Source organism: Scophthalmus maximus, chromosome 11 (assembly GCF_022379125.1).
Source record: "Scophthalmus maximus strain ysfricsl-2021 chromosome 11, ASM2237912v1, whole genome shotgun sequence".
Lineage (NCBI taxonomy): Eukaryota > Metazoa > Chordata > Actinopteri > Pleuronectiformes > Scophthalmidae > Scophthalmus > Scophthalmus maximus.
The window spans coordinates 5,604,476-5,619,975 of NC_061525.1; the positions used below are offsets into that span (position 1 = coordinate 5,604,476).

Below are 15,500 nucleotides of genomic sequence, written 5' to 3' on the forward strand. Positions count from 1 at the left end.
TCTCCTGCACTGCTCTCCTTTCTCAACACATGCAAAATTGAGGAGGACATCGACTGGTGGCTCTGGGGAGCAGGAGAGCGGGACTACAGCCAGGCTCACAGATAATGGTGGTAAAAAGCTAGAAGGCAGCTCACACTGCTGCAGTCTACACCGTGCAGTTACAGCTGCTTAACTAGACTGAAAACACAACAATGTTGTGGGGCATATCTTTTGAGAAATGTACAAATCCAGCGTAGGCTTCCAGCGAGTACTTGACATATTATAAGCTAATTCTGCAAGCAGAATGTGCTTTCGTGGTAGGTGACCAGCCGAGGAAGGACAATACTGAGTCCCATGAGACGGCCACCAGGTGACTGTGCACCGTGAATGCTACAGAACGATCTGCATAACGCTAAACAAGCATTTCGTGCCGGGGCCGCGCTGTCGCACTGAGGTGTAATAAAGAGGAGCACTGGGCTTCTGCCGTACTTACATGGCAGGAAATGATCCTGTATCACTGCTGCTAACTGAGTGTACATGTGTGAGTGCATATACCAGTGTGTGTGTGTGTGTGACTTTTTGTGACAGTATGTGTATGTCAGTATGTGTATGACTGAATAGACGGACAGACAGACAGAGTGCACGTGTGAGTATGTCAGTCTGTGTGTGTCCTTGTTGAAGAGCAGACTGGAAGTCGAATGCCGCTGAGCCCTAGGTGACTTTCAGGCTTCATCCACCAAACACTGCTGTCGCCGTCGCACACTGATGATGCTGCAGCTGTGACAGCATCCCCCAAACAGAGCTGCTGGCAGCTCATCCTAAATGAAGCCACTGCTGATTATAGCATCCTGGTCCTTTGGTAAGTAGCATGGGAACAGGAGCCCCCGCCCCCCCGGAGAGTCAAATTAATTTTAACAAAAAACAAACAAACATATAATGCCAAACAGAAATCATTTAAGGTCACTTTCCTTATACACCTTATTCCTCATTCCCGCCTGTGATTTGTGAAACCTAACCCTAATGAGCCCTAACCTCACCCTAACCCTTGTGCTGTTCTGCGAAAATCCACTTGTGCTGATCGTAGGATGAAATCAGATCACAGTGGAAATGACTGACGACAAGATCTGGAGTTTGTTCGGATGCACTGAAAACAGGGACACTGGCTCTTCTGTTGCATTTCTGACAAAGTAGCTTCTCAGCTGTAGTGTCTAAGCCTCGCCTGCAGTTACCATGGCAACCACAGGTGTCACCAAATAAACCAAGACTGAAATCATTATTTAAAACAATTTCTAAAATCGCAGTCAACATTGACACTGAAAACTGACAAACAAAAGTCATGTCAAAGACCACAAAACAAATTACAGCATGTTTACGCATAGCCAATGAAAATACTAAGGTCAAGATATTTAACCCTTGATATTCACAGATAACATCTCCCACACAGCCACTACAGTGCTGAGCTGTGACAGCACGTCATCCAATCGTCTGGTGTTGTATGTGTGTTTACCTGGAAGCGTAGAATGATGGTCCACATAAGGCCCAGGGTGAGGCGGTGGTTTCCATCCACAATGTCGTGGGAACCAACATTTTCCAGGTGAACCCTCTGTTCTTTAAGGAACTGCAGGGCTTTGTCAACATTTTCCAGGCAGTGGATCCGCATACGACCCCGGGTAGGTCTCGGCTAGGGAAAGACAGAGGGGCCAAATCTTTCTGTGGAGCAACGGCTAATGTTTTTTATTGTTTGCAAAAATGAGCAACTAGCTAGCTAGTGGGTAGCATCATTTGTGTGCAATTTCATAATTATCTCTTGAGGAAAGGCTGCATACTGTACAGCACCTTTAACACGGCAGCACGCTCAATTCTATAAAGGATCAATTAAGAGACACTACAAAACGAATACAAGGCCCATTAAGATTTGGAATGTTGTGCGTGTGCGTTTATGTATCTGTGTGTGTGTGTGTGTGTGTGTGTGTGTGTGTGTGTGTGTGTGTGTGTGTGTGTGTGTGTTTTCCCCACCAGTAGCTCTCCGCTGAGGACCTCCAGCAGTCTGGTGAGCATGTATCCATCTTTCAGGTCATTGTAGAGGTCAGATATGCGACAGGACACTCTGGACAGATGTGAGTTCACCCACTTGGTAAAAGTCTTCTTCTGTACCGCATCTCGTTCATCTGAGAGAAATAAGGGAATCAAATGGAAGGGGGAGGGGGAAGACAAATATGGTTGCTTTCTCTCAAATGAGACAATTGGGATAATATTAAATCAAATACTATCCAAAACAGCATCAGCTAGCACTAGCATTTCATTTAAATTGTACTTACCGCAATATCTTGTGAGGATAACTAATACGACTTTTTCCTTTTAAATATGAGATCTGCATTGTGTTTTTAGGAACACACAAAGTTTCCATTACCAGTTTAATTGCCAATGGACTTTATTTATCTTATTAACCACCTTCTATACATTGTGCTATTTCTATCAAACATCATTCATACACTGCCGGCACAGCTGTCAGACACAATTCGGGTTAAGTGTCTTGCCCAAGGACACAATGGCCTGCGGACTGAAGGAGTCGGGGATTGAACCATTGATCGTCTGGTTAGTGGACAACCCTCTCTAACTCCTGGGCCACATTACCGCCTATTTACAGTACTGCTGCTTTACCACTAAAACAATAATAACAAAACCTAAAACAAAAAACACAAGTCACCAACTTAAAAATAACCATGCCCTTGGCATCAAAACATTGTCTTTATTAATTATTAATGTGAGTACACATGTGTTTTGATCTGTTTGTGACCCCTGACCTGCCAGGGCCTTGATGCGGGAGCACTCAAACAGCTTGGAGCTGGTACACTCTGTCTCCCAGAACCCAGAGCTGATTGGTCGGTTGTTGTTGTTGAGCTGGCGCTGGGCTTCCGCGTTGTCCAGGTCTGGGGAGGCATTGGCCATCGCGCCCGACGCCCTGAAATATGCAGAAGAAAAAAATGCAGGTCATACAAACGCAGACAAAGAAGAGACAGAAACACGGGAATGTGTAGAGACGTTGGTTGGACAAATATAACAGTCAACATTTGTATTTTGTTAACTCTCATATAATGGTTTGTCTGCCTTAAAAATCAAGTCTGTCTGTGAACAAAGACTCAGTTGTTGTACTCATTACACAGTAACAAATCTATCTGAACATGAAGGAACCTTTTTTAGATTATGGCCAAATATTCACGGAAATCGTATTCTTGTGGTCATCAGTGAAGCTAATGATGACTCATTCTCAATGCTGTTTTCAGGAGGTTCACTCATGTACATGTGCACAGACAGAAATCATCACACACACCTTTTAACCCCTATTCAGCCAGTTCACTGAACACATGTTCACGATTGACAGGAAAAATATGTGCCAACCAATTTAACTGAGAAACAAAATGCACAAATAATATGACTCACAGAGTTAAATAAATAGAAAACACTCAGGAGTCCATAAGTAACAGTTCCTTCCTGTTCATGAATGATGCAGCACCTGTCTTTTTTGGGAATCAGAACATTTCACAATAGAGGAGCTTAAAATAAAAAAACTCTATGATGATTCAAGTGATGAATCAAAGGACGGAGGGAGACAGTGTAGAAATGATTTGTCTCTCTCATCTCTCCTGTCTCGTCCAGTGACAGATGAAAACCAGACGATAATAATAACTTCAAAACTCTGCTAAGAAGTCACACAATAAAGGGGGAGAGGTAAGAAATGGAAATGTTAAAAATATGAAAATAATGACGAAAAAAACAATACACCGAAGATTCAGAGACGTCCTCAGTTTTAATTTTGTCTCACGCATGTGATGGATGGATGGAAAACACGTATGATGTTCCTCCCAGTGAAGAGCAGATGCGCCCACAGGACATGAAATATGCCATTTGGTGCTCTTCTCCAATGATGCGTAAAAGAGGAGGAATCCATGTTTGCATGCAGTGGAAATCACACTCTTATTCCTGGCTGAGCTTTTTTCACACACAGGCCTTAAGGACAAAAATGTGATACGAGAAACATCCTGCAGCTTCTTATTTACATATTTCTGTCATTTGTGTGAATCAAAAAAAGATCAACACCGACACACCATTAGACTTGGTCCCCATTTCGTTGACGACAGGCACTTTCTTCTTCGGCTGGGTATATTTTAACAATATGAAGGCAATAACAGTTGGGAATGGCTGGAAAAAAGTATATTCCCTCTTAACATCCTCTATGGATTTTCTTTCAAGCTCCACATTCAAATACAACTGCAAGAGGGAAAAATAAACAATCACATACAGAAGTATTTCCAAGCCTGTCAGGTGTACGTTGGCCTTCTCTTAAAGCCCTAAAACTGCTCACCTCTCTCTGCACCACTGAAGCCCCTGTCCTTGAAATGCCTTGTAAGATAACAGAATTCCTGCTTTCCTTTTCAAACCCCCTCAACCCTCTCCCTTCCCCCATCTCTCCCCCATCCCTAGCTCTCTCTCTCTCGCTCTCTCAAACACACACACACACACACACACACACACATACACACACACACACACACACACACACACACACACACACACACACACACAAACAAACAGAATTACTAGATGAATATCAACCAAAACATATTAATAAGACAGATGCACCAATGCAAAATTCACAGAATAAATACATTTGATGTGAAATTACTGAAACCATGCACAGCATGTTGTGTGCTTCTATCGCATGTTTACACTCATTAAAACTGGATCAAAGGATTTGTGTGATTGTGAGTTTGTGGTTGATTGATCAAGTAGGATTTCAAGCAAAAGATTAAAAGTGATGACTGAGGCTGCTGCGAAGGGGTCTCTTGGTTTTCTCTGTCTTTTTCCGCCTCAACCTTTCCGCTATAAATCTCTTTGTCCTTCCCCCCATCCCACCCCCTTTTTTCTGGCCTCTGCCTCTTGCTCCACCACAAAAAATAAATATATATCCAAGCTCACAGTTGTCACTGTACCTAAACCACTGGAAAACAACAAAGCCATATCGAGTAAATGTCAGCGTGTCCTGCAAGACAGAGAGAGGAGGGGTACTTAGCTGTTCTCCCAGGAGAAAATAACAGTCAAACATTACAGTGCTTTCTGTTTGATGATGAGGCAGATGGAGGACTGCAGCAGCACCCAACACAAGTGAAAAATGAATATAACTTTATATTACTTAATATAACATAAACAATATATAATAACAGCTTGTTTGCTAAGGTGCTAATCCCACTGTGCTATTCAGTCAAGGAAGGAAACAAATTGTTTTATTTAAACAATGTGATTACAATACATGTTAATGTAAATGGAGAAATATTTTGCTGAATAATCAAATTTTTCTTCATGAATCTCTTTAACTACAAAATGTCAAAAATAGTAAGTAAATGTCGATGAAATTGTCCAAGAAAGAATAGTGAAATAGTATTATTATTGTTATTATTATCATCTCATTACTCTCATTGACCATTGCTTTGTCCACAAACCAAAGATATTTAGATTACTGTCATAGAGGAGCAAAGGAACTATTCACATTTAAGACGCCAATGCTAACGCTGGCTATGTAGCAAGTGCAAGAACTTACATATGGCACCTTTAATTCGGGTGATCTCAGATGCTGTAAATGAACCAGTCCCACCTTCAACATACATAAGTCCCAGTACCTTTCATTTTCACCCATATCCTCATGTGTGGCAACTGGCAAGATCCTTCACTGGCATTTCCCTTCAGTTTGTGAGAAGCCAAAATCAAGATTGGTTACACACCATGCTGCTGACGAGTGATATTCTGCTGACGTCAGAAATGGTTCAAACAGAAACACTCCTGCAACTGAGAGATGGAGAATAAAACAAAGGTAACTTATCTGACAAAGCTGGAGTGAAATCTTTAAACAATTCCAACCATGGTGTCGGTTGTCGGTAAAATGACTGTCTTGCTATAAGGTAGACAGAGAGACCCATTGAGACCTACAATAAGTCGATGAGACCTTATTGTAGGCTCTTATAAAGCAGACAATGTAATGTTTAATATCACAGTTAGACGTGATAAGATAACATCAACAAAACCCATCATAGGATTAGAGAGGGGAAACAATATCTGTACCACAACTGCAAGTCCACATCAGTCAAACTGCCACACTGTCATGTCATTCAAAATACTGCAGTGTGTGTGCGTGTGTGTGTGTGTGTGTGCGCGCCCGTATGTGTGTGTTTGCATGTGTGTGCTTCTGTGTTTATCTTTACACTTTCACTTTTATTCTAATAATCAGACTCAGCTGTTGAGGAATCAGCCAGCCCTAGGCAAGAGAGTCGACACTTTGTCTGACAATCAAACTCACACACACACACACACACACACACACACACACACACACACACACACACACACACACACACACACACACACACACACACACACACACACACACACACACACACACACACACACACACACTCCTGGCTATCTATTTTCCTGCTCTGAGAAGCAGCAGCAGCGAGATGCTTCATGATTCACCTCCAGAGACTGAGCACAGCCTGAAGGAAATCTCAGATGATGTAGAGAAAAAAAACACAAAGAAAAAAAAGTGACCACCCGTTGACCTCAGAATGATTTTTATCTACATTGAGAATAAAGCCTTCTTCTTCAGCATCGGAATATAAATTGTTCATTCTGTCTAACATGAGCAGCAGAAACGACGACCAAATTTGGAGTCTAATGTAAAAGAACTATGTCTGTATTAAAATACTGTAATATTGGGTGACTCATAATAGTCCAATTTGAAAAGAATTCTCATAATCAAAGGAGCGGCGGCTGAGATGTCCTGAAAAATGCAGAACCCGACCCCATGATTTCCAACAAGCAAGTGAAAGGCATCTTTCATTAAATAGTTTCCCAACCTCCAGGTCCAGTTTGCAACACAAGTTCAAGTCTAAATTCCAAACTGAGATAAACCTGATGATATCATGGGGCTTATTTTCATTCAGACTTCAGAATACCTTTTACAACTTTTTTTCACAGGCTAAATAGTATTTAAATACTAAATACTAAGTAGTATAAGACTGAACCTGTTTGAAAGTCCAATCGATGGAGTGCTGCTTTGATAGCTGATAAATGCTGGGTTTAATAAGTACATGACACAAACCCAAACCTCTCCAATAAACACAAAATTAAAAAATGTTGTCCAAATATTTCTTCTAATGTATATTTGTCCATGAATTTAAAAAATATATTGTTACAATAGGAAAATATGCACAGATCTTTCTATCAATGAGTAACAACTTAAGAAATGAGTAATAAACCATAAAGTGTGTGGGCTCGAAAAAAAATGCTGGATCGTCATCTGCCTACATAATTGTTTATTCGATTTTTTTTTCTTTAATTTATTTAAAACCTCAGGCACTGCTCCTATTTGTGCTTCAGACACGAAGCAGAATTGTGTGGCTGACTGCAATGTTGTCAAAGTATCAGACCTGCAGCAGCTGCATCTGTTGTCAACTGAAAACAGCTGCTGTCAATGTGTAGCAATCCTGCACTTATTTTACCTTATAAACCTTATTATATATGGTAAAATAAGTGTGTATATGTATAATCTTTAAGGAGCAATCAACTTCCACCAGCTCTAAATAGTTAACAAATGAACTGGGGGCATATTCGCTTCCAGAAAGGTTGCAAACATGGAAACATGGAAACTGGAAACACTAATTTTACTTGTTTTTAAGTTTTTTTAGGTGCAGCAACTTTGGTACAGTATCAAAAATGATAATAAAATAGCAATGCCGCTGGGATAACAGTTGTATCTGGAATGCTGCTGTATCTCTGCTTCTGGTTCTGGGGTTGGTTCTGTTGGACGCCACAGGACTGAACAGGAGTCCACATGCTCACATGTCAGTTCAGGATACAGACTCTACTGTTCTAACACTGACGGATCAAACATTTAAACAGCAGCAGCCTCTCTGATCTCTCCATGGAGCTGGAAGAGAGAGCAGTGTGTGTGTGTGTGTGTGTGTGTGTGTGTGTGCGCGCGCGCACACGCTGCATGCAGACGCAGTAAAACAGTGCAAATACGAACACTGCTCAAACACCAACCGTTGAAACTATGCAGAATCTAAATAATAATTAAAAAAACTTTTATATAAATACATAAACACTCAAAGGATAAGAGACATTTTGTCAGGATAAAAACTGAGTAAAGCTGAATAGATTGATTATCGAACAGTCAATCAGTTAAAAACAATTAATTAATTAATCTGCTGCCATTTGATAATTTTTCATCCAAAAATGTTAAACATATGTAATCATTTGCCTATTTTTCATTGACATTATTGACAGTAAACTTGGTTTGCATATATTTGGATGTAGTTGACTTAATTTAATTTGAAAAATAAGTAAAACAAAAGAAAGGCAGCAACTCGATACACAAAAAATGACTGAATGTTTGCAACGTTTGTGTTTTGGCTTGATAAACAACCTAAATTATTAATTCACTACCAAATTAAAATTGATGAATTTTCTATTGATTTACTTTTCAATCAATGACTTGGTGGTGTCAGCACTATGTGTGTGTGTGTGTGTATGTGTGTGTGTGTGTGGGGAAATGTAAGTCATGGTTTCTCCTCTAAACCACTCATTGTTATTATTGCCGTCTCTCTCCCAGCTACGCTGTTGCTGCTTGTAAGCACAATAAACCAATACACCAATGGTGTAATGAACCCCCCCCACCACCACAACCACCCTTTTTAACTGTCCTCTCCCTCTATTCCAACTCCTCACTCTGTACCCAAATACCATCCTCTCTGTCCGGCCTGCAAACGTGAGGTTTTGGCTGATGGCATTTGGCGTGATGCTTCCACACAACCAAAAAGTGACAATAATGTAAATGATTCATTACATGGCAACACCAGGTAACCTTGAAACAAGCACTTAACCCTGAAAATGCTGCAATGAAGGTGTTCAGTCACCAACAGTATAGTCTGTTCAGGGGCCAAAGTCTACGCTGGCCCTGGCAAGCTTATGGTTGTTAATATATAAAAAGTGAATGTGTGATCAAGAAGGACTATTCTGAAAAAAAAAAATGCAAATGTGGCCAAATGATATCTGTTTACACAAGTTTATTCTCCAATGGTCCTGTCATACATCCAAAACACAGATGCACACTAAAAAACGACAAAACCAAAAGTCCATTTCAAATTTCATGAAAAAACGAATGGCTGGATCCAAAATCATACAGAATGCATGTATTTTCTAGCCTTGTGCTAACCTACAGAATAATCCACACTTTAGGATCCACTCATAAAGGCCCTAACCAGCAGCTTGCTCAACATACATTTTACAAGAAGACTTTCAGTTAATCTTCTTCAAGATTTGCTCCTGTTGCCTCCCATAAAGTCCCTACTCCAGAGGTCATATTTTATGACGTCCCAAGAACTGTCAGGTTGGACTTTAGAATACTGGATGTCACTGACTAACCAAACATGAACTTGACTAAAGACGTAAATCTTTGATTGTAAACCCCAAATATTTAGGCGCTGTATGATTTAGGAAAATGTTACTCAATAAAATAAATAGTGTATGAGTGTTAACTGACTCAAAAATTAACTACTGTATGTTCACCATAACAAAGGAAAAATAAAATATATACAGACGAATTCTGGGAGCTCATTTCACTTGCTCTACCAGACACACGGTCTGGATCCCGTCCATTGGGAAGTGATTTCCCTCCGGCAGAAAACTTGCTGGTCCAATCACAACCGTGTATCTGATAATGGGCAAGGTTCATACAGTAAGGCAGAGAAAGGCGACTTTTGTAAACAACCAAGATGGCTGTCACTGATGAACCAGCATTTGACCTTATATTTTCAGATTTCTCCCACAAAAACAAAAACACTGGTTCACAGACATTGTGGAATAATCATTACAGGCATCTCCTGAGTGCCCCTCTCTTTTGATTCAGAGGTTAGATGAAGAGACAGACAGACAGTGAGTGGTAATCAACAAACATAGAGAGAGAGAAAATGATTAAGATGGGCTGATATATAGAGAGAGAGAGAAAAATAGACTGTGATGTTATAGAAAGTAGATGTTACAGAGAAACAGGAAAGCTGACGTGGAAGAGGAGATGAAGAGAGAATTGGGGATGAAGAAATAAACTGAAGGAAAAAGCAAAAGAGAGACAGGCGTATCACCTGATAGATGAAGAGAGAGAAGGAGAGAGAGGGAGAGACAGCTGCCAGTGTTAATCAGTCAGTGGCAGCAGCTCTATGTCTCCATTTCTCTAAGGCCAGACCCTCTCTCACACACACACACACACACACACACACATTAACACACACACACACACACACACACACACACACACACACACACACACACACACACACACACACACACACACACACACACACACACACACACACACAACTTCAACTTCAGGAATTTCTACTGTTCGATCAAATAACAGTCACCTGTAGATATGAATTAAAGTAAAACCTAGTTGTGTGGTATATATTCAGTTGCCTAGCTTCATATCCTTATATATGATACCTTGGTTCTTACTCTGAGCCAGTATGAACTGTTTGTCAATTTGGCAACAAGTGTCACTAAATTCCCTTTCTGTAAACGGGGTATACGAATTAATCTCATGACTGCCTGTATACATCAAACAACAGTCCAATGAGCGTGAATCCTCCACAGCCTCAGTGGTGTTGGATTGAAGAGAGCTCCTGATACATGGGAAAATGGTTTGGAGAACTTTCAGACTATTTCAGAGGGTTATGGTGAAAAATCCGAACATGTTAAAAGTGGGTGCCACTGTATGTACAGTAGTGTTTGTGAAACACCAACTAGCACGATTGGAGTATGCCGTTCACGGTTTTTGCTGCGCTTCCATGTTTCTGTTGTTAATATTCACCTGACTCCATTTTCTGCTTTGATGTCTTTTCAGAGCTGTGGCCAAGTTTGTCCCTCCTGTGTTGTATTTCTTAATAGTCTGTCAATTACAAAGCAGCGGAAATAAAAATTGAGTTGTAATCACCAGCTGTCAGCTAAAAAACAAAAACTAACTCAAATGTACATTGAATGCCTCTGGGCTGCTTCACAGAGAAGGCCCCACAGGGCTTCTTCACATAAAATGCCAACTAAATAATTTGACAATTTCTGGGGGGTTAATTATGACATTTGTATTTAGTCTAATGGCATGAGCTGCTCTATGAACTGCTCCATGAGCTAACCTAAGCTAACCTTGAATTTAACTATTATTCTTACCCTGATGCAATCCCAGAATTTATCCTAAACTTCATCCAGGATGATCTCACTTTGCAAAAATATCCAAAACCTGGGACGATCTTACAGGGATGGAAGATCTATCTCTCGCTTTCACACTCACTCACACACACACACGCAGGATCCTTCACTGTGACGTCACGCAGTGCGCACTTTACACACTGCACTGAGTCTCTTCCACTCACTTCACCTCGGCAGAGTGAAACAACATCTGTAAGCAAGTGCGGCAGCCGACGCCCAGTTCTGAGTTGGCAAGAGCGCAAGTCTTAATCACAACAGTCACCCCGTTGTCCCATGAACAACAGAACAGCAGCAGAGAGCGTCAGCGTCCGGGAGAGGCTGCCATGAATCCAGAGAAGACCGGGACGACAACGAGAAGTGTCACAACGGACTCTTGTAATGTATTCGCAAGTAATGTATTTAGGAAGTGTGTGTGTGTACACACCGTTTGTGTAAGTACAGTATATGGCATAATGTTGGAATAATATATTAATATTAAGCACTATAATTGGCATCAAATGTAATGGCATATAAGGCATTAAAGATATTTGGGTGTTTTGAAGGTGTCAATGTAAACAAAATGTTGAATATAACAGATTCATTTTGCGTTACATAAATACCAGTGATACTAGACAAGATGCAATACTACCAAGAGTGATTCATCATAAAGAAAGCTGCTGAGCACCACAGACAGACTACGACCCCCTGTCGGCGTGTCGCAGAAACGGTTCTGAAAGACCACCGGACTTAAACTTCCATTTAGTACAATGAGGTTAAAAATAACTCTCTCACACTCTCTCACACACACACACACACACACACACACACACACACGCACACACACAAAAGGAATGCCAATGTGAGGGAATCAAAGCGGTTCGATTCATGTCACAGATTTACTTGCAGTATTTGTTCACTCACTGAATTAAATGTAAGAAAAACAATAAGACACCTTTTCCATTTTTCTCTTTTCTTTCCACCATCACACACACACACACACACACACACACACACACACACACACACACCTTGCACCAAGTAACCAACGCTCACAAACTGACTGCACGCGTCTGTGTGAGTAGCTCCAGCATCACCGGGATGAGGGACCATCTCCAACAGCCAATGATCTCAACGCTCGTGGTACAGCTGAGGCCTGTAGTCACTTTTTTTTGCTGCTGCAGCGGAGGTCAAACAAACCACATTGGGAACCTGACAGGCGCCAGTGCATCGGCCCCCTTGTGTTGCTGAAGGCAGCTTAAATGCTGCTGTTGGCCTCGTCTAACTGAAGCACACCAATAATCTTCATGATGGCCCCTGAGGGAAAGCAACATCCGGCATTGGGTCCGGGTACCGCTGACACCTCAAGGGGAAGAAAGGCCAAAGTAATACGAGGTCACACACTGTGGTGAGAGCACAGACACACACTATAACCTCCCGCATCACTGCAGAGACCTGTCCCTAGTCCTGTTGTCAGTTGCACCGGGGCACATTTTGCCAGAGGACAAAAAGAGGCCAACAGTGATTTTGAAAGTTCTAGGTTACACAAAGCCTGGAGTGAGCCGGTGACGTGCAACAACACGCCTCAGCACTGCACACAAGGCCGCTGCTCGTGCATCTGAACCCGTTTATCTTCTCAAATGAGACAACAGGCGGAAGACACATGCAGGTGAGGACAACACGGAGCAGCGCGCCCCCCCTCCGGACCACTGCGGTACCCTGCACCCAAATGCAGGCCGGCGTCCCTGCAGGAAAAACCCCCACCATGCACCTCGACTCCTTGCAACGACGTCCCGTACAGAAAAGGAAGCAGCCTGTCATCAATCTGTCGGCCGTACCTTGGGCTTCAGAGGTTGGGTTCGTCCTCCTCTTTATACCAAGACGTCGCTGGGATGAATCGATGTGGAGAGACGGACGCTCCGCTTCCCAATGCCAGCTTGGGTCTTCCCTCGACGAGTCCTTCTTTTCCTTTTACCCAGATGAGGAGTCTATCGGCTCCAGAAGCAGTCCGGTCGGGGGGGGGGGGGGGGGGGGGGGGGGGGGGGGGGGGGGTTGTGCCGTGGGATTGCTACCGCCTCGCTGCATGGACACGGGGCGCTAGCGTGGCCGCAGCGGTGACCGCCGGCCGGGAGATGCTGTCGGTGCTGAGGAGGCGGCGGCGGCGCTGGTGATATCCACAGAGGTCCCCGTTTCCACCTGACACAGCCTCCCCTTCCTCCACCTCCTCCTCTCCGCTGGTGATGCTGGAGAGAAACAGCAGCATCAGTGCGGCGGGAGAGAGAGAGGGAGGGAGGGAGAGGGGGAGAGGGGGAGAGGGAGGGGGTGGGGGAGAGAGAGAGAGAGAGAGAGAGGGAAGGAGGCATGGTGGGGGACAGAGAGAGAGAGAGAGGGGGGCGGGGGGGAAGAGAGGGAGAGAGGGAGAGAGAGAGGGAGGGAGGGAGGGGGTGGGGGACAGAGAGAGAGAGAGAGGGGGGCGGGGGGGAAGAGAGGGAGAGAGGGAGGGAGGGAGGGGGGGAAGAGAGGAAGAGAGGGTGGCTGGGGGGTGGGGGGAGAGAGAGGGAGGGAGGGAAAGAGAGAGGGGGGCGGGGGGGAAGAGAGGGAGAGAGGGAGGGGGGGAAGAGAGGAAGAGAGGGTGGCTGGGGGGTGGGGGGAGAGAGAGGGAGGGAGGGAAAGAGAGAGGGGCGAGACAGAGGGAGAGAGAGAGAGAGAGGGGGGGGGGGAAGAGAGGGAGAGAGGGAGGGGGGGAGAGAGAGAGGGAGGGAGGGAAGGAGGCATGGTGGGGGAGAGAGAGAGAGGGGGGGAGGGGGGGGAGAGAGGAAGAGAGGGTGGCTGGGGGGTGGGGGGAGAGAGAGAGAGAGGGAGGGGGGGAGAGAGAGGGAGGAGGGGAAAGAGAGAGGGGCGAGACAGAGGGAGAGAGAGAGAGAGAGAGAGAGAGAGGGGGGGGGATGAGAGGGGGGATGAGAGCGAGAGGCTACATTTTAACAAGAAGCCACAAGAAGTCGAGTTCCGCCGTCACCTCACTGCCGTCGAATTGGTTTTAAGACAAAAAGAGAAAGAAAAAAACAACAACGTCAAACCCCATTGTTGAATAGGGAGAAGGAAGCAAAAACACGGGCTGTTATTTAAGGAATGTTCTCAATTTCAAGTGTTTGTAACTATGCAGAGTAAACCCACAGTCAAGCTAACTGCAGGACAACGTTAGTTTCAAAGCTAGCTCCACAAATGTTAGCGACCCTCAGCTAAGACCAACTAACAGTTGGTAACATTTATCATACCTGGACGTTAAGGTGGTGTGGTGTGGTGTACCCACCCACCTACTTACCTACCTACATAACCAACCAACCAACTAACTAACTAACTAACTAACTAACTAACTTCCTGTGCCAGCCCATCCGGTCCGTTCTTCCCTCTCTTACACCTGCCCGAAGTGGGCGGGGCATCACGCCTGTCAACCAATCAGAAACCTCGTTGTTCATCTTGAACCCATAATCACATCAAATACAGTTTTATGGAAAAGTTTACACACTGCAGCAAACAGATTCCATTTAATTGGACTTTCATCAAATGTTCAAGCTTTCAAATTAATATAAACACCAAACAGTTATAGTCGTGTGTGAATAATTTGGACTGTCTAGTAAATTATCCCTTTCGCAACTGTTAAGCATGGGAGGGGAAATGTTGGGGTTGTACAGCAGGCGGAGATTATTCCCTAATTACATCTTGTGTAGCCGCAAGTTGTATTAGGCGTCTTGGTGAAAATCACCAGATACGTCAGGGACCACACAGTGTCCAAGGGCAACGTTTGCAGTGGGAAAAAAGGGGTGGAGGGGAAGATTGAGTCTGATATGGAAGCTCTCAGAAGACTCAGCCTCTTCTGCGTGTTCACCACATCACGAACACACCTTGTGACGATCAAAGAACCGGTTTCACCGTTTTTATCCCCAACCTCTGCTCAATGCAGTGACCCAACCTGATATATGTCTGGAGTGATTTTAACTAAGCCAGCACAGTCACCTTATAGGCCTTAAATTCTAATACGTTTGACAAAGTGGAAACATGGGTGATTTTAGATTGTCATATTTTGATCAAACTATTGTTTTGAATACTTCGTCCAAGACTGCAATTCCGAAAAGCGGAGTGATGTGATATCAAAATATCATTAATGCTATTTCACTGCACTAATGTGACTAACGAACCTGTCTATCATGAATACATAAGTAGCACGGCTCCTTTAA

The 15,500-nt window shown here is 43.5% G+C and overlaps 1 protein-coding gene across 1 annotated transcript in view; it reads right to left on the minus strand.

The window, feature by feature from the left end:
* LOC118294487 (spectrin beta chain, non-erythrocytic 4-like) overlaps positions 1 to 15,005 on the minus strand; it is a 67,555-nt gene extending 52,550 nt beyond the window's left edge. Inside the window, exons 1-5 of the mRNA XM_047335637.1 lie at positions 14,592 to 15,005; positions 13,104 to 13,508; positions 2,784 to 2,941; positions 1,996 to 2,147; positions 1,487 to 1,660 (exon numbers count right to left, since the gene is read on the minus strand). Coding sequence (XP_047191593.1) covers positions 1,487 to 1,660; positions 1,996 to 2,147; positions 2,784 to 2,928 — 471 coding nt within the window. The 5' untranslated portion in view covers positions 2,929 to 2,941; positions 13,104 to 13,508; positions 14,592 to 15,005. The remainder of the gene's footprint in view (positions 1 to 1,486; positions 1,661 to 1,995; positions 2,148 to 2,783; positions 2,942 to 13,103; positions 13,509 to 14,591) is intronic.
* Positions 15,006 to 15,500: the final 495 nt, after the last annotated feature.